The 20,473-nt window shown below is 37.4% G+C and overlaps 1 protein-coding gene across 7 annotated transcripts in view; it reads left to right on the forward strand.

Moving 5' to 3' along the window:
* MAPK8 (mitogen-activated protein kinase 8) overlaps nt 1–20,473 on the forward strand; it is a 91,801-nt gene that overhangs the window by 39,637 nt on the left and 31,691 nt on the right. For all 7 annotated transcript variants that reach the window (XM_043926944.1, XM_043926943.1, XM_043926946.1 and 4 more), the window contains exon 2: nt 18,396–18,566. In XM_043926944.1, coding sequence (XP_043782879.1) covers nt 18,445–18,566 — 122 coding nt within the window. In that variant the 5' untranslated portion in view covers nt 18,396–18,444. The remainder of the gene's footprint in view (nt 1–18,395; nt 18,567–20,473) is intronic.

Below are 20,473 nucleotides of genomic sequence, written 5' to 3' on the forward strand. Positions count from 1 at the left end.
AGATAACCATTTGACCTTTTTTCATTTTTTTTCTCTTGGGTATGGTTGATCACTGCCTCCTGTACAATGCTAACCTCAGTCCATAGTTCTTCAGGCAGTCCGTCTATCAGATCTAATCCCTTGAATCTATTTGTCACTTCCACTGTGTAATCATAATGGATTTGATATAGGTCATACCTGAATGGCCTAGTGGTTTTCCCTACTTTCTTCATTTTAAGTCTTAATTTTGCAGTAAGGAGTTCATGATCTGAGCCACAATCAGCTCCCAGTCTTGTTTTTGCTGTCTGTATAGAGCTTCTCCATCTTTGGCTGCAAAGAATGTAATCAATCTGATTTCAGTATTGATCATTTGGTGATGTCCATGTGTAGAGTCGTCTCTTGTGTTGTTGGAAGAGGGTGTTTGCTATGACCAGTGCATTCTCTGGCAAAACTCTGTTAGCCTTTGCCCTGCTTCATTCTGTACTCCAAGGCCAAACTTGCCTGTTACTCCATGTATCTCTTGACTTCCTACTTTTGCATTCCAGTCCCCTGTGATTTGAAAAGGACATCTTTTTTTGATGTTATTTCTAGAAGGTCTTGTAGGTCTTCATAGAACCATTCAACTTCAGCTTCTTCGGTGTTAGTAGTTGGGGCATAGACTTGGATTACTGTGATATTGAGGGACCCCAGGCACGGAAGCCGTCTTAAGTGCCTGAATGGGCAGAGCTATGGAGAAAAACTGGCCAAAGAGGCCTTCTGATCACCAGATACAAGAGGCTCGAAAAAAGACTCTGATAGGGCCATAACTCCTGTGGTGGAGGCAGTCCATTTCCCTGCACACTTGGGGCTGCCAGGGTCCCTGCAAGCCAAGCAGCTGAGCCACCTTCACACTCAACTCTCCCTGGGTAGAGTGAGAGTTGGTCTGGTAGACAAAGTTTTTGGTTTCTTTTGTTCACCGGGTCAGTCTTTCTCACTGGGGCAGAGCTACCACAAGCAAAAAAAGTTTTGTGCCTATACACGCAAGGTCGCTTCAGTAGTGTGTGACTCTTTGCAACCCTGTAGACTGTGGCCTGTTAGGCTTCTCTGTTAGGGAGGGGGGTTCTCCAGGCAAGAATACTGTAGTGTACTGGCCAGTACTGGTTGCCATACCCTTCTGGAGCACTATATTTCCAGCTGCCCTAGCCGCCAACTCCCTTGAGTACCTGGTTCTGCCAGCACCCCTGTGACCCAAGCAACTGCACCACCTCCACACCTGACCCTCACAAGGGCAAACCCAAGTCCTCCAGGGCAGCCTCAGGAGCAGACCCCAGTGGACAACCCACATGCAGAGGTGGAAATAAAACCACAGTTGAAACCCAGGGGCACTGTGACTAAGGAAGAAGACTCAAAACCCTCCCACCAGCTATACAAGCTACAGGTTAAATCCGCACAATCAACTAGGCAGATTCTGTCTATGGAACATATAAGAGGTCACTGAGAGCTCCCACAAAAGAAAACGCACTAGTTCTGATAGCTGTGGACATTGGAGGCAGGAACACAGAGGCGTAGGACCAGATTAGAATCTGAGCTGTCCCCACAGCAGGTCCAGAGATCAACACAGTGTTAGAGTGCATCTTAGGGAGGTGAAGTGGACTGTGACTCCCAGTGAGGGAAAGGACTCTGACAGCAGTGACTCAAGAAAAACATTTATTGTTCTTATGTTTTAAATTGTTCTGTAGATTCTTTTGGAGTTTCTTTTTTTTCCCCCTCTGTTGTAGTTGTCAATTTTATTGTCACTATGAAATCTAATTAAGCTTTTGAGCTTTTTTTTTTCTCAGTCACATTTTTTACTGTCGCTATAAACCTCTGCCTCTGTGTTGAACTTCTGCAGTTCAGGGCAGTTTTGTTTTGTTTTGCTTTTTCTTTTCTCTTTTTAAAAATTTTTAAACCTGTTATTATTTTTTCTACATTTATTCTTTTGTTTACTTTTCCTACTGTTTTTTTCCCCTTACAGTTAATCTTTAATACATATAAATCTTCTTTATCTACTTCTATGTAACTTTGAATATCTATTCTTTCTTTCTTTCCTTTAGTCTCAACATATTTGTTAGTTTTATTTTCATTGCTTTATTCCCCAATTAACACCTTGCTTTAGTTTTGTTCTCCAGTGTGTCTTAGTTAGTTTTGTTCTGGTAGAGATAATTTTTGGTTTCCTTTGTTAGCCGGGTCAATCTTTCTTTTCTTTCTTTCCTTTCCTCTCAACATATTTGTTAGTTTTGTTTTCCTTGCTTTATTCCGCACCTGGCACATTGCTTTCGTTTTGTTTTCTAGTTTGTGCTTTAGTTCGTTTTGTTCTTCATTGGTAAATATAATTTTTGATTTCCTTTGTTTGCTGGGTCAATCTGTTGTACTTTATTTTTGTTGGACTGTTTTGACTTTGCTGATGGGTCTATATGTATATGTGTATATTCCATTATTTTAATTATTATTTGCCTGATTTTGTAACTGCCATTTGTCTGGGGTTCATCTTTGGTTTCTCGTTTTTTGGATATTTGTTTTAATCTCACTTAATGCCATAACAAACCATTTGTGGAATCTTTGTTCCTAACCAAAGGTCAAGCACTGAGCCTTTGGAGTGGGAGCACTGACTCCAAGACCCTAGACTGCAAGAGAACTAACCCTAGGAAGTATCAGATAATGAGAACTCACACAAAGGAAACCACTGGAATACAAGACCCAGCATCAACCAGCCACCAGTAGCACACTGTGCAGGACAAGTCATCTAAAGAACGAACAAAACAAAAATACAAACCCAGTCATCAGTAGAGAGGATTACCGCCTCACTCAGCCTTGCCCATCAGAGGAAAAACAAACAAACAAAAACCCAGCACAATCTCACTCTATAAGAATCTCATACAAACCACTGGACCAACCTTAGAGGGCAGAAACCAAAAGAAAGAAAGAAAATTCAACCTGGAAGCCTGGGAAATGGAGACCTCAAACACAATAAGTTAAAAAAAATAATAATGAAAAGGTGGATAAATACTACACAAATGAAGGAACAAACTAGAAACACAGAAGTCCAAGTAAATGAAGAGGAAAGAGGCAAACTATCTGAAAAAGAATTCAGAATAATGATAGTAAAGATGATCAAAAACCTTGAAAGCAAAATGAAGAAAATGCAAGAATCAGTTAACAAAGATCTACAAGAATTAAAGAATCAACGTACAGAGACAAACAACACAATTACTGAAATTAAAAATACTACAGAGGGAATCAAGAGCAGAAATTCTGCAGCAGCAGAATGAATCCGTGAGCTTGGAAGATAAAATGGTGGAAATAACTTCTGAAGAGCAGAATAAAGTAAAAAGAATGAAAAGAATTGAGGATAGCCTCAGAGACCTCTGGGACAATATCAAATGCACTAACATTCGAATGATAGGGGTCCCAGAAGAAGAAGAGAAAAAGAAAGGGTATGAGAAAATTTTTGAAGAGATTATAGTTGGAAATTTCCCCAATATGAAAAAGGAAACAGTCAATCAAGTTCAAAAGGCACAAAGAGTCCCATACAGGATAAACCCAAGGAGAAACATGCTAAGACACATACTAATCAAACTGACAAAAAGACTAAACACAAAGAAAGAATATTAAAAGCAGCAAGGGAGAAGCAACAAGTAACATACAAGGGTAAGCCCATACGTTTAACAGCTGATCTTTTAGCAGAAAGTCTACAGGCCAGAAGGGAATGGCAGGATATATTTAAAGTACTGAAAGGGAAAAATCTACAACCAAGATTACTGTACCCAGCAAGGATCTCATTCAAAATTGATGGAGAAGTCAAAAGCTTTTCAGACGAGCAAAAGTTAAGAGAATTTGATACCACCAAACCAGCTTTACAACAAATGTTAAAGGGACTTGTATAGTCAAGAAATACAAGAGAAGAAGAAAGATCTACAAAATCAACCCCAAACAATTAAGAAAATGGCAGTAGGAACATATATATCAATCATTACTTTAAATGTAAATGGACTAAATGTCCCAACCAAAAGACACAGACTGGCTGAATGGATACAAAAACAAGACTCATATATATGCTGTCTACAGGAAACCCACTTCAGACCTAAAGACACATATAGATTGAAAGTGAGAGGATAGAAAAATATATCCTATGCATACGGTAAGCAAAAGAAAGCTGGAGTAGCAATCCTCATATCAGACAAAATAGACTTTAAATAAAGACGATTACAAGAGATAAGGAAGAACACTACATAATGATCAAGGGATCAATCCAAGAGGAAGACATAACAACTGTAAATATCTATGCACCCAACATAGGAGCACCTCAATACATAAGACAAACCCTAACAGACATAAAAGGAGAAATAGACAGTAACAGAAAATAGTAGGAGACTTTTAACACCCCACTCACGCCAATGGACAGATCATCAAAACAGAAAATTAATAAGGAAATACAGGTCTTAAATAATACATTAGACAAGATGGATTTCATTGATATCTTCAGGACATACCATCCAAATGTAGAAAAATACACCTTCTTCTCAAGTGCACCTGTAACATTCTCCAGGATAGACCACATCTTAGGTCACAAATCAAACCTCAGTAAATTTAAGAAAATTGAAATCGTTCAAGTATCTTTCCAACCACAATGCTATGAGACTAGATATCAATTACAAGAAAAAAACTGTAGGAAACACAGACACATGGAGATTAAACAACACATTTCTAAATAACTGACAGATTATTGAAGAAATCAAAAGAGAAATCAAAAAATTTTTAGAAACAAATGGCAATGAAAACACAACAACTCAAAACCTATGGGATGCAGCAAAAGCAGTCCTAAGAGGGAAGTTTATAGCAATACAGTCCTACCTCAAGAAACATGAAAAACATCGAATAGACAACCTAACTTTACACCTAAACAACTGTAAAAAGAACAACAACAACAAAAAAAAAAAACCAAAATTAGTAGAAGGAAATAAATCATAAAGATCTGAGCAGAAATAAATGAAAAAGAAATGAAAGATTAATAAAACTAAAAGCTGGTTCTTTGAGAAGATAAACAAAATCAACAAACCTTTAGCCAGACTCATCAAGAAAAAAAGAGAGAAGAATCAAATCAACAAAATTAGAAATCAAAAAGGAGAGGTTACAACAGACTGCAGAAATACAAAGGATTATAAATGACTATTATGAAAAACTATATGGCAATAAAGTGGCTAACCTGGAAGAAATGGACAGGTTTTTAGAAAAGTTCAATCTTCCAAGACTGAACCGGGAAGAAATAGAAATTATGAATGACCCAATTACAAGCACTGAAATTGAAGCTGTGATCAAAAATCTCCCAAAAAACAAAAGCCCAGGACCAGATGGCTTCACAGGACAATTCTAGCAAACATTTAGAGAAGGGCTAATGCCTATCCTTGTAAAACTTTTTCCAAAAATTGCAGAGGAAAGAACACTTCCAAACTTATTCTCTGAGGCCACCATCACTCTGATACCAAAACCAAAGACAACACAGAAAAAGGAAACTACAGGCCAGTATCACTGATGAGCATAGATGCAAAAATCCTCAACAGAATTTTAGCAGACAGAATTCAGCAACTCATCAAAAAGCTCATACACCATGATCAAGTTGGGTTTATTCCAGGACTGCAAGAATTCTTTAGTATATGCAAATCAATCCATGTGATACACCATATTAACAAATTGAAAGATAAAAACCATATGATCATCTCAATAGATGCAGAAAAAGCCTTTAACAAAATACAGCACACATTTATGACTAAAACTCTTCAAACAATGGGCATAGAAGGAACTTCCTTCAACATAGTAAAGGCCATATATGATAAGCCTACAGCAAACATTATTCTCAATGGTGAAAAACTGAAAGCATTCCCCCTAAGATCAGTAACAAGACAAGGGTGTCCACTTTCACCACTGTTATTCAACATAGTTCTGGAAGTCCTAATTATAGCAATCAGAGAAGGAAAAGAAATAAAAGGAATCCAGATCAGAAAAGAAGTAAAGCTCTCACTGTTTGCACATGACATGATACTGTTCATAGAAAACCCTGAAGATTGTATGAGAAAATTACTAGAACTAATCAGTGAATTTAGCAAAGTTGCAGGATACAAAATCAATACACAGAAAACACTTGCATTTCTATATACTAACAATGAAAAATGAGAGAGAGAAATTAAGGAATCAATCCCGTTCACCATTGCAACAAAAAGAATTAAATATCTAGGAATAAGCTTACCTAAGGAGACAAAAGAACTGTACACAGAAGATTATAAGACACTGATGAAAGAAATCAAAGATGACATAAAACAGATGGAGAGATATTCCATGTTCCTGGGTAGGAAGAATCAAGATTGTTAAAATGACTATACTGCCAAACGCAATCTGCAAATTCACTGCGATCCCTATCAAATTACCAATGGCATTTTTCAAAGAACTAGAACAAAAAATTTCACAATTCATATGGAAACACAAAAGACCCCAAACAGCCAAAGCAGTCTTGAGAAAGAATGGAGCTGGAGGAATCAACCTTCCTGACTTTGGATTATACTACAAAGCTACAGTCATCAATACAGTATGGTACTGGCACAAAGACAGAACTATAGACCAGTGGAACAAGATAGAAAGCCCAGACATATACCCATGCACCTATGGGTACCTTATTTTTGACAAAGGAGGCAATAATATACAATGGGGTAAAGACAGCCTCTTCAATAAGTGTTGCTGGGAAAACTGGACAGCTACATGTAAAAGAAGTAATTAGAACACTTCTTAACACCATACACAAAGATAAACTCAAAATGGATTAAGGACCTAAATGTAAAACCAGAAACTATAAAACTCTTAGAGGAAACCATAGGCAGAACATTCAATGACATAAATCAAAGCAAGATCCTCTATGACCCACCTCCTAGAGTAATGGAAATAAAAACAAAAGTAAACAAGTGGGACCTGATTAAACTTAAAAGCTTTTGCACAGCAAAGGAAACTATAAGCAAGGTGAAAAGACAACCTTCAGAGTGGGAGAAAATAATAGCAAATGAAACCGACAAAGGATTAATTTCCAAAATATACAAGCAGCTCATACAACTCAATGCTAGAAAAACAAACAACCCAATCAAAAAGTGGGGAAAAGACCTAAACAGACATTTCTCCAAAGAAGACGTACAGAGGGCTAACAAACTTGAAAAGATGCTCAACATGACTCATTATTAGAGAAATGCAAATCAAAACCACAGTGAGATATCACCTCACACCAGTCAGAATGGCCATCATCAAAAAGTCTACAAACAATAAATGCTGGAGAGGGTGTGGAGAAAAGGGAACACTCTTACGCTGTTGGTAGGAATGTAAATAGATATAGCCACTATGGAAGACAGTATGGAAGTTCCTTAAAAAACTAGGAATAAAACCACCATCAGTTCAGTTGCTCAGTCATGTCCGACTCTTTGCAACCCCATGAATCTCAGCACACCAGGGCTCCCTGTCCATCACCAGCTCCCAGAGTTTACTCAAACTCATGTCCATCGAGTTGGTAACGCCATCCAGCCATCTCATCCTCTGTCATCCCCTTCTCCTCCTGCCCGCAATCCCTCCCAGCATCAGGGTCTTTTCCAGTGAGTCAGCTCTTCACATGAGGTGGTCAAAGTATTGGAGTTTCAGCTTCACCATACGGACCCAGCAATCCCACTCCTAGGCACATACCCTGAGGAAACCAAAATTGAAAAAGATGCAGGTATCCCATTGTTCATTGCAGCACTATTTACGATAGCTAGAACGTGGAAGCAATCTAGATGTTCATCAGTAGATGAATGGATAAAGAAGTTGTGGTACATATACACAGTGGAATATTACTCACCCATAAAAGGAAGGCATTTGAGTGGGTGAACCTAGAGCCTATTCTACAGAGTAAAGTGAGTCAGAAAGAGAAAGATAAATATTGTATTCTAACACACATATATGGAATCTCGAAAAATGGTACTGAAGAATTTATTTACAGGGCAGCAGTGGAGGAACAGAGAGAATAGACTTATGGACATGGGGAGAGGGGAGGAGAAGGTGAGATGTGTGGAAAGAGTAACATGGAAGCTTACATTACCATATATAAAATAGATAGCCAATGGGAATTTGCTGTATGGCTCAGGAAACTCAAACAGGGGCTCTGTATCAACATAGAGAGGTGGGATGGGGAGGGAGATGGGAGGGAGGTTCAAAAGGGACCAGATAGATGTATACCTATGGCTGATTCCTATTGAGGTCTGACAAAACAACAAAATTCTGTAAAGCTATTATCCTTCAATAAAAAAAGAAATTTTTAAAAGAGTGATATAAAATGTAAATTTATTAAATTTAATAGGATTTTTGAAACATTGACTTCGGTGTTAGGCCAGGAGATCTCTTATTATACTCTGAAAATAGTCACACTTCATTAGTTAGACCTGATATCACAGAGACTAACATGCATAGGGCTGTCGTATGAAAGGCTATATTATCTGCTTGCTGAGAAAGCAGTGCTAAGCAATTCCTTAGCATAGATGGATACTGTAGATTGTGGTTCTGCCACCTTGGCCATAACTGATAAGCCCACGGCAGACCTTTGACCTAAGGCTAGTGGTCTGTGAAATTGCCTGGTATGAAAACTGCACAAAAAGCAGTAATGGGGATTCACCTAATCAATCACATACCTCTTTTTTTCCTGTAAGTTACTTCTTGAGAGGAAGAGAATGATGGGCAATTTGTAATGAGAACTTATAGTTACAGTTTGTTCATTTGTTGTTCATTCACCTATTTGAATGGCCAGTTACTATTCTAGGCTCTAATGATTTAATCATAAACAGACCAATGTTTATGCTTTCTTGAAACTCATGTTTGAGGGGACAGATAATTAGCATCTAATAGATGTCAGTAGTGGTAAGTGCTTTGAAGAAAAATGAAACAGGCTGAGGAAGAGGGTATGATTAGAAGGTGGTAGTCTAGGTAGGCTACTCATGTAAGACAGGGCTTCCCAGGTGATACTTGTGGTAAAGAGCCTGCCTGCCAGTGCAGAAGACATGAGAGATGTGGGTTCAGTGCCTGGGTTGGGAAGATCCCCTGGAATAGGAATTGGCAACCCACTCCAGTACTCTTGTCTGGAAAATTGCATAGACAGAGGAGCCTTGTGGGCTACAGCCCATGGGACCACAGAGAGTCAGACACAGCCGAGTGACTGAGTGCACACACACACAGTCATGTAAGGCATTTCTGAGAAACGATGTTTGAGCAGAGTCAGATGTAGAGAGAAAAGGCAGCATGCAGCCACCATGAGAAGCCAAGAGTTACACAGAAGAAACCTTCAGCGTAGAAGGAGAATTATATTAGTTAAGGTTCTCCAGAGAAACAGAACCTAAATGATGGCTGAGTGGCTGGATAGATGGATGGGAAGGGAGGGAGAGAGAAAGTATGAATGGACACTGACAAGTTCCCAGATCTAAGTTGGCATGCTGGAGACCCAGGAAAGCTGATGTAATACTTTAAGTCTAAAGGCCTGATACCCAGAAGAGCTGATGATGTAAGTTCTAGCCTGAAGGCCAGCAGGCTCGAGACTCAGAAAGAGTCAATATTTCAGTTCTGGGCTGAAAGCATGAAAAAAATGATATTCCATCCTGAAGACAGTCAGACAGGAGAAATTCTGTTCTACTTACAGTGTAATAAATTTTTTTGTTCTTATTCAGGCCTTCAGCAGACTGGAAGTGGCCTGCCAACATTAAGAAGAGCAATTTGCTTTACTCAGTCTGTTGACTTAAATGTTAAAGTCATCCAAACACCCTCACAGAATCACCTAGAGTAATGTTACACAAGTATCTCTGTACCTTGTGGCCTAGTCAGTTTGACATGAAGAGTTAACCATCACTGATGGCATCTGTTGGTAGCCATAAAAACAAGATGAGTAAAGATGGATAGGCTCCACTTCAACCCGAGAGACTTATTATCAAGATTATGTGATGATTAGAGCAATCTCGAATTCTGAACTTCGTTGCATTGCCTGAATTATTTCCCTTTGTCTGTGAGACCTGGCTTTATGGCTCTATTGAACTCACTCTTTTTTCCCTAAGTACTTTTTATAAAACTACTAAGTTTAATTTGTTTGTCTCTACATTCAGGCTCACCAGACCAACCATTTCATGGATGAGCCAGCCTGATAGCAGTTGATTCTTGTTTCTTGTATAGACATTACAGAAGTAAACCTTTGGTCATAGAAACCTAATTCAGTCTTTTTTATTTTTTCCCCTACTTATGAAGGAAAACAGTGGTAAAGATAAACAGAACACTTTAATTTGTTACTTTAAAAAGGTTCATGTTCTTGGTTAACATTTTTAGCAGTTATTAAATTTTACCTCTTTTGAAGAGCTGACATGTTTTGTAAATCTGAAGGTGTAGGAGACACAGTCCTTACCCTCAGAAAGGCCACACAGTCTCGTAGTAAAATCTGCATATCCAGGTATACAGCAAGTTAATTTTGATGAGAAATTCGGTTCAAGCTGGAAAAGGCCTCGTGAATATTATTTTTAAGCTAGTCTTTGGTAGATAGAAGGCTTCCCTGGTGGCTCAGATGGTAAAACGTCTGCCTGCAATGTGGGAGACCTGAGTTCAATCCCTGGATCGGAAAGATCCCCTGGAGAAGGAAATGGCAACCCACTCCAATACTGTTTCCTGGAAAATCCCATGGACAGAGGAGCCTGGTAGGCTACAGTCCATGGGGTTACAAAGAGTTGGACACGACTGAGCGACTTTCTCTCTCTCTAATTTACATAGATACAAAAAAAAGAGGTGAAAAATATTTCCCCAAGAAAGAAAGGGAAATTAGTAAATCAGAGCATGAGAGTTTGGGAGTGATAATTTAGCCACGTTGACATAAGTGTAGTGTTCTTGCAGAAGAATATTTTGAAAGCTAAAGCTGAATTCATTATGTCTACAACATTCTGTTGCATGTTAATCACTTTTAGCCTAAGTTACTCATCTATTAAATGGCATAATAATGCCTGTCTTTTCTCTTTTTCCTATGAGCCACATAACCAGTCACATCTAAATTCTCTACCTATACTTTCATTGTTTTTAATCCACAAAGAGGCCTGTTTGAGTAGAAGAATGAGTTATCAGACTCCATATCATTGCCTCCTCACAGTCTTCCTGTTTCAGCTTCATCAAGGAGAGAACAGTATGCCAAATGCATCCTCTCTAAATCTCACCAGTATCCTTAATACCCTTACCTTGGAAAGTGTTCCTTCTGTCTTAGTCCTCTGAAGGTATTTTCTGGTGGCAATGCTACTTTCATATCTTCATCTGTATGGCTACACATATGCTTTGGATCCCATTTCTTTCTATGTTTTCAGAGAGATTATTCTAACTGAAACCTTAGTTTTATTTTTCACTCTCCTCGTCTCACCCTTCCCATCTTTTGCAGTCCTTTCTGTTAACAGGTAAATATGTTCAGGTTGTCTTTGTATTATATATATTATGCATGCTATGCTGTATAATGTTATATATTGTATCTAATCTGATCATCCTTTCTTGACCATATATCATTCTCCATCAGTTTCCTCTCATCTTTGCTAAAGTTCTCTAAAGAAATAGTTACACCCACTTACTTCTAAAATCGTATTTTTTAATTCACACCTAAGCTCATTCCAATCTATCTTCTACTCCCATCACTCTAGTCCCCTTCTGCTCCCGTCAACTTTACTTATTTGACATTTCTATAGCATTCAGTACTTCTCTCCACTCTGTTCTTTAAAACACTCTTCCTTTGGCTTCTTCAATGTATTCTCCTCATTTTCTGTCTGTCTCTGGCTACATCTTCACTGACTTCTTTATTGGCTTATCTTTCTCTAATTGCTTATTAATTGTGGGTACCCACAAAGCTGACTCAAGCCTTTCTTGCTCCAACATCCTCTTGAGTAATACCATTTTTTCTCATTGCTTTAATAACAATGCCAACTCTTAAATTTGTATCTTTCACCCAGACATCTCCTTGAGGTTCATCTGTATCTAGCTAACAAATTGACATTTCCATTTGGATGTCTCAGGGATCTATCTCAGTCTCAACATACTTAAGATTCAACATGTTTATAACTTCTCCTTTTCCTTTACATCTTCTTCAGCACCGAGACTTGTTTATTTTGAACTCAGTATATATAGTGTATGGTTGAAAGACTCAAATCCTCACTCAAAATAAACAGACAAACAAACAGCACAAAGAACTGCTCACTTTACTCCTTACTAACTTTGTAACCATAGGTAACCTTTTTAAGACTCAGTTAGTCATCTGTAAAATGAAAAAAACAATAGATCCTTTCTTAATGTAATGCAACATCAGACAAAAGGAGTATGTGGGACTTCCACTTCCAGATAAGATGTAGTAACAGGGACTGAATTTACTCTCTAGCCATAAGCAGTTATTAATAGAAAACCCTCATAGAACTGTTGTGAGGATTAAAAGAGTATTTATTAAACACTTGAAATAGCACGTAGCATAAAGTAAGTTCTATATAAAATTTTGCTTTTTTATAATTAAATATATGATGGCAAAAAGATCTTTACCATCATAAAGATATGATGGTAAAAAAATTGTTGAATGAAACAATAAAGTGCTGCTTTAAGCATAAATTAATAGTATTCAGTGTGTATATTATAAAAAGCAGTTCTCAAATCATTACTCTTAAGCTTCTGTTTAAAGAAACTAAAGAATAAGAGTAATGCCAACAAAGACAGAAATATAGATCAGTGGAACAAAATAGAAGGCCCAGAGATAAATCCACGAACCTATCAATACCTTATCTTTGACAAAGGAGGCAAGAATATACAATGGAGAAAAGACAACCTCTTTAACAAGTGGTGCTGAGAAAACTGGTCAACCACTTGTAAAAGAATGAAACTAGAACACTTTCTAACACCATACACAAAAATAAACTCAAAATGGATTAAAAATCTAAATGTAAGACCAGAAACTATAAAACTCCTAGAGGAGAACATAGGCAAAACACTCTCCGACATAAATCACAGCAAGATCCTCTATGACCCACCTCCCAGAATATTGGAAATAAAAGCAAAAATAAACAAATGGGCCCTAATTAAACTTAAAAGCTTCTGCACAACAAAGGAAACTATAAGCAAGGTGAAAAGACAGCCTTCAGAATGGGAGAAACTAATAGCAAACGAAGCAACAGACAAAGAATTAATCTCAAAAATATACAAGCAACTCCTGCAGCTCAATTCCAGAAAAATAAACGACCCAATCAAAAAATGGGCCAAAGAACTAAACAGACGTTTTTCCAAAGAAGACATACAGATGGTTTAACAAACACATGAAAAGATGCTCAACATCACTCATTGTTAGAGAAATGCAAATCAAAACCACTATGAGGTACCATTTCACGCCAGTCAGGATGGCTGCTATCCAAAAGTCTACAAGCAATAAATGCTGGAGAGGGTGTGGAGAAAAGGGAACCCTCTTACACTGTTGGTGGGAATGCAAACTAGTACAGCCGCTATGGAAAACAGTGTGGAGATTCCTTAAAAAACTGGAAATAGAACTGCCATCTGACCCAGCAATCCCACTCCTGGGCATACACACTGAGGAAACCAGAACTGAAAGAGACGTGTGTACCCCAATGTTCATTGCAGCACTGTTTATCATAGCCAGGACATGGAAGCAACCTAGATGTCCATCCACAGACGAATGGATAAGAAAGCTGTGGTACATATACACCATGGAATATTACTCAGCCATTAAAAAGAATACATTTGAATCAGTTCTAATGAGGTGGGTGAAACTGAAGCCCATTATACAGAGTGAAGTAAGCCAGAAAGATAAACACCAATACAATATACTAACACATATATATGGAATTTAGAAAGATGGTAACGATAACCCTATAATATGCAAAACAGAAAGAGAGACACAGATGTACAGAACAGACTTTTGGACTCTGTGGGAGAAGGTGAGGATGAGATGATCTGAGAGAATAGCATTGAAACATGTATATTATCAAGTGCGAAACAGATCGGCAGCCCAGGTTGGATGCATGAGACAAGTACTCAGGGCTGGTGCACTGGGAAGACCCAGAGGGATGGGATGAGGAGGGAGGTGGCAGGCGGGGTCGGGGGGGGGATGTTCAGGATGGGGAACACATGTAAATCCATGGTTGATTCACATCAAAGTATGGCAAAAACCACTACAATATTGTAAAGTAATTAGCCTCCAACTAATATAAATAAATGAAAAAAAATAAAAAAACAAAATTAAAAAAAAAGAGTAATGCCAAAACAAAAAGAGGAGTAAAGGCAAAAGCAGAAACCAAAGACATAGAAAAGTACAAAATAAAATCAGAAATTAAAATCTGACTTTTTAAAAAGGTCGATAATAGTGATAAAATTCTAGCCAGTTCAGTTCAGTCACTCAGTTGTGTCCAACTCTTTGCGACCCCATGGACTGCAGCACACCAGGCGTCCCTGTTCATCATCAACTCCCGGAGTTTACCCAAATTCATGTCCATTGAGTCGGTAATGCCATCCAACCATCTCATCCTCTGTCATCCCCTTCGCCTCCTGCCTTCAACCAATATCAGGGTCTTTTCAAATGAGTCAGCTCTTCGCGTCGGGTGGCCAAAGTATTGGAATTTCAGCTTCAGCCTCAGTCCCTCCAGTGAACACCCAGGACTGATCTCCTTTAGGAAGGACTGGTTGGATTTCCTTGCAGTCCAAGGGACTTTCAAGAGGTTACTCCAATCCTACAGTTAAAAAACATCAATTTTTATGTGCTCAGCTTTCTTTATAGTCCAACTCTCACATCCTCACATGACTACTGGAAAAACCATAGCCTTGACTAGATGGACCTTTGTGGACAAAGTAATGCTTTGTCTCTGCTTTTTAATATGCTGTGTAGGTTGGTCATAGCTTTCCTGCCAAAGAGTCTTTTAATTTCATGGCTGCAGTTACCATCTGCAGTGATTTTGGAGCCCCAAAAAATAAAGTCAGCCACTGTTTCCCCATCTATTTGCCATGAAGTGATGGGACAGGATGCCATGATCTTTGTTTTCTGGATATTGAGCTTTAAGCCAACTTTTTCACTTTCCTCTTTGACTTTCATCAAGAGGCTCTTTAGTTCTTCTTCACCGTAAGGGTGGTGTCATCTGCATATCTGAGGTTATTGATAATTCTCCCAGCAATCTTGATTCCAGCTTGTGCTTTTCCAGCCCAGCGTTTCTCATGATGTACTCTGCATATAAGTTAAATAAGCAGGGTGACAGTATACAGCCTTGACATACTGCTTTTCCTGTTTGGAACCAGTCTGTTGTTCCATGTCCAATTCTAACTGTTGCTTCTTGACCTGCATACAGGTTTCTCAAGAGGCAGGTCAGGTGGTCTGGTATTCCCATCTCTTTCAGAATTTTCCACAGTTTTTTGTGATCCACACAGTCAAAAGCCTTGGCATAGTCAATAAAGCAGAAATAGATGTTTTTCTGGAACTCTCTTGCTTTTTCGATGATCCAGTGGATGTTGGCAATTTGATCTCTGGTTCCTCTGCCTTTTCTAAAACCAGCTTGAAAATCTGGAAGTTCACCGTTCACATGTTGCTGAAGCCTGGCTTGGAGAAGTTTGAGCGTTACTCTGCTAGCATGTGAGATGAGTGCAATTGTGCGGTAGTTTGAGCATTCTTTGACATTGCCTTTCTTTGGGATTGGAATGAAAACTGACCTTTTCCAGTCCTGTGGCCACTTCTGACTTGAGCAGGAGTCTTTTAATTTCATGACTGCAGTCACCATTTGCAGTGATTTTGGAGCCCAAGAAATTTTAGTCTGTCAGTGTTTCCATTGTTTCCCCATCTATTTGCCATGATGTGATGGGACTCAATCAGTAGTTATTAAAAAAAAAACAAAAAAAACAAAGAGGATAACACTTTGACCAAGTAAGATTCATTACAGGAATATAAGTTTGGTTTAACATTAGAAAATCAGTTAGTGTAATTCACCATATGAACCTACTAAGTAAGAAAGAAAAACTGTGATTATTGGAATAGATTCAGGAAAATCATTTGACAAAATTGAGTGTTCTTTTGTGATAAAAACTCAGTCAACTAGGACTTGGAAGGGAACTTTCTCAGCCTGTTAAAGGGCATCTAGTAAAATCCAATAATTGGTATCACACTTTACATCACATTCAGTGGTATAAGACTGAATGCTTTTCCCCTGATGGGGAATGGGGGACTGATGTTTGCTCATATCACTTCTTTTCAGGATTATAGTCGTTGTAGTGAGGAAAGAAAAGGAAGTCAAAGCCATCCCAATTGAAAATGAAGAAACGGAACTGCTTGTATATGTAGAACAAAAAAAGTTTACTAAGTAAATAACAAGTGAGCTTATTATGAAGTTATTATACAAATAAATTGTATTTCTTTGTACTAGCAATGAACAACTGAAATTTGAGTAAAAATAAAAACATTCTCAGTAGCATCTTAAAGTTGTTAATACTGTGGAGAAGTTGAACAGAATTTAGCAAGATCTGTATATTGGAAACTATAAAATGTTGTTGAGGGAACTTAAAGAAGAACCAAATGAATGAATGAATATCATGAATATGGATCAGAAAACTGAAATGAATATCAGAAAACTCAAAATTATTATAATGTCATTTCTCCCCAAATTGATGTTTGTTACTCAGTGCAGTTCAAATCAGTATATCCAGGCTTTTTTGTAGAAATTGACAAGTCTAGGGTCTTTCAATTTAGGCAAAGTTAATGAGACTTTTGGTTTCAGACAGTATTCTCTGGAGTATTACATGACTAGTTTAGTTATTGATTTGGAGATGTTCCTCTGGGCTTTTCTTTTATCTAATTAGTTTATTTACCTTCTCAATTGCTTTCAATTAATTTACTTCTCCTTTAAAGCCTATACTGTTTGTACTTTGTGTTTAACTTTTATTTTTAACTCCACATACCTACAACTTAATAATTTTAATTCTATTTCTTTCATTTGTATTAGTTCAGTAGCTCACTAGTTTTCCTCTTCGAGCTCTTGCTCCCTCTCCTCTAACACTATCACCTCCACGTAGCAGCTGACCAAGGCACTCTCTTACTCTGTACTTTAACTTTCTGGTGGTTTCTATCCTACTCTTAAGAATTAAGCTATTAGCATCCAGTTCCTGAACCCCTGCATGATCTGGCCCCAGGGTACATCATAGTGCCTGACACATAGTAAGCATTTAATACACTTCAAATTAAATCTTTGCATTATAAGTCTTATCAGAATTTGGTTGGTTGGTTGTTGTTTCTGTTGTTGTTAGCATTGTCTTAAGACCATACACATAAAAAGTAGTTCTTTAGACCTAATTGGTTTCTCAGTTTATCGTGGGATACGGAAAGTAGGTTGGAACTGTATGGCATGCATTTTCAGGCTCATTTTATTTTGTTTCATCTTTTGGCCGCAGTTCACGCCATGTGGGATCCTAGCTCCCTGGCCAGGGATCAAACCTGCACCCCTGCATTGAAAGCCCAGAGACTCAATCGTTGGACCACCAGGGACATCCCTTGCGTGCATTTTAGAATAGGCTAGTTTTGTCTAGTAAGGATAGATAATAAGGTTTGTCAGTAACCAGTACTCAATTGGATAGAAAAAGACTGCTTTGGCTTTGATCAGACAGATGGTTTAAAAAAACAAAAAACAAAAAGACTGTGGTCAGAAAGTTAAGTTATGCTTTAGGTGACCCAAACAATTTAAAACAGTACTGTTTTGTTTCATATCTCAGTATACTAAATATTTCTCTCACTTATATTTTCTTATTTTTAAAATAACTTTACCTTATCTCTTTTTTTAATCTTATGTTTTCTATCCTAATTCTCACTTTTCAGCCATTACAACCTCAGCATGTACAGTACACCCAGATGTCTCTGTTGGGTGTCAGGAGCTCTGTTACGATGACAGCGGAGTGCTGTGTGTGTGTGTGTGTGTGTGTTTTTGGTAGGAGTGATGTGTGATAACTAGCCCTTCAGTTTGTTCCTTCCACATACACTTAGTGAGATGGTGGACTGTTTTTGAATGAAAGTTTATCAGTTAGAAAAATTAAGATTTTAACACTAAAATCAACACATGAAAAGGACTGGTTTAATTTTTAAACTGTAAGAGACCTTGAAAACATGTTTAGTTGTAATATTTGCTTTTTTTGTTTTTGTCTTTTTTAAGCTATCAGTTATTTCTTAAGTGTAACAGATGCTAACTAAGCTCTGTGGTATTTTTTCTTTCTAACTGTGATTTTTAATGAAGCAGCTCTTTTAACATCTAGCAATCTGTGACCAGAGTAATGACTTGAATTTTAAGATTAAGGAAATTCATTTTATTAACATCACATTTTGTTCCATTTTGCAGCTTCGTGGTGAATTTTTGGATGAAGCCATTAAATTAATTGCTTGCCACCATGAGCAGAAGCAAGCGTGACAGCAATTTTTATAGTGTAGAGATTGGAGATTCTACATTCACAGTCCTGAAACGGTATCAGAATTTAAAACCAATAGGTTCAGGAGCCCAAGGAATAGTATGGTAAGTTTTTACCTCCAGAAGTTAAGCAAAAAAATCATTAACTGCTCTGTTTTCTCCTCTCATAAATTCCCATGGTAAATATTTAGCTTGCCTCAAAAAATTAAATTAAAACTATAAAATTAAAGCTGTAGTAATGTTATTTTCTTCTGACATTAAGGCTTTTTATTATTATTCAGAAAACATAACTTTATAAATCAGCTCTGTCATCTCTAAGTGTAAACTATGATTAAATACTTGGTCTTAAGCCATGTAAAGACAAATATCTGTGTCAGGAAAGAATAAGTGGCATGCTTATTAATTCTGTGTCCATTCCCATAACTGTTCAGTAAGAAGCTTCACTTAATCATTGCTTTTACACTGTAATGAAGTTCTGAAATTTCATAAATCTTATTTTACGCTGGAAATAAAGTCAGCTAACGTCTCATTGTGTTTCAAAACTATATGTATCTTTAAAATTGATTTACAAGCTAATTTCTACTAAAGACCTAGGCTTTATAGATCATTATAATTCCTTATAAACTGAAAATCAAAACACTCTTTGGGACAGTTCTGTTAATGATTTTAGGTCACAAAGTTAGCATAATAAGCTAGTGTTGCTAATAAAAATAAATGGGAAAAAAAAATAAGCTAGTGTTGGGGATTCTAAGCCTCACTCAAGCTTAATTATATCTGTGTTACCTCTTCTTGGACCAGATTTGTTTTTGAATCTATTTAAAAATCCTAAGTGTTTACAATCCTGCAGTTCTCCCAGGTTCAAGAAAAACTTTTTGCATACAGCTCTTGGCATATGTCCAGAAAGAGACATATATAGTGCTGTTCTTTGCAATACCATTTATAATAGCAAAGATTGGTAATAGCATCAAATCTATCAGTAGGAGAATAGAAATACAGTGAAATGCTGTATATCATTTACAATGAACTGGAGCTATATGTATCAACAAGGATAATCAGAAATGTAATGTTGAGTTTAAAAGCAAGATGTAGAATATACATATATATGTAGTTTAGAATATATAAAGCAATATCATGTATAATTTATGAATGCAGAGATGTAAAAGCATTCATAAACACCAAACTCAGAGTAGTACTTACCTCTGAGAATAAGGGAGAAGGAAGGGGCTTTATATATAATAATATATTTCTTTTAACAAACTTCGGAGGAATAATGGTGAAATATTAGAATCAATAAATTTGTGTAATGGGAACAGTAACATCACAAACTTTTAACACGTGTGAATTTGAGCAAATTCCGGGAGATAGTGGAGAATAGAGGAGCCTGGTATATTGCAGTCCATGGGTCCACAAAGAGTCAGACATGATCTAGTGACTGAAGAGTAACAACAAAAATATCTTATTCTCTTTTCTGTATTCTTAAAGTAATTTATGGGCTGTAATTTATACTGTCACAAATTACAAAAGCTAGGTCATTTTATAAAGCATTATTGGCTGACTGGTTATCATTTTAACTAATCACATTTAACCAACCACAAATTAAATTTGAAGAAAATAATGTGGTATTTATCAATATTATAAGAATTTTGAAAGCAAATTCTTGATTCAGATTCTAGCTCTTTGATTTATTAACTTTGTGACACATGGCAAATTAACTCTTCTATAGCCTATTTTCCTACCTAATATATGCATGGTTGTTATGAGGAATATATTATTTATAAAATGGTTAATGGTATTTGAAAAGTATAGTTTCTGTATTATTGAGTCGTGCCCCAAGGCCACAGGGGCAAGCCTTGCACCAGGGCCACAGAAGCAGGACCCAGAACCAGGGTCATCTCCAAAGCTAATTGAGCCCCTTTGTAACTGTTGCCCAAAGCCCCCTGATCATCACTAACAAGCTTCCTGACTCCAAATTAGGCAAAGATGCCCACTCCAGTAAACACCTATAGTGCCCC

This window comes from Cervus elaphus, chromosome 15 (genome assembly GCF_910594005.1).
Source record: "Cervus elaphus chromosome 15, mCerEla1.1, whole genome shotgun sequence".
Taxonomy (NCBI): domain Eukaryota; kingdom Metazoa; phylum Chordata; class Mammalia; order Artiodactyla; family Cervidae; genus Cervus; species Cervus elaphus.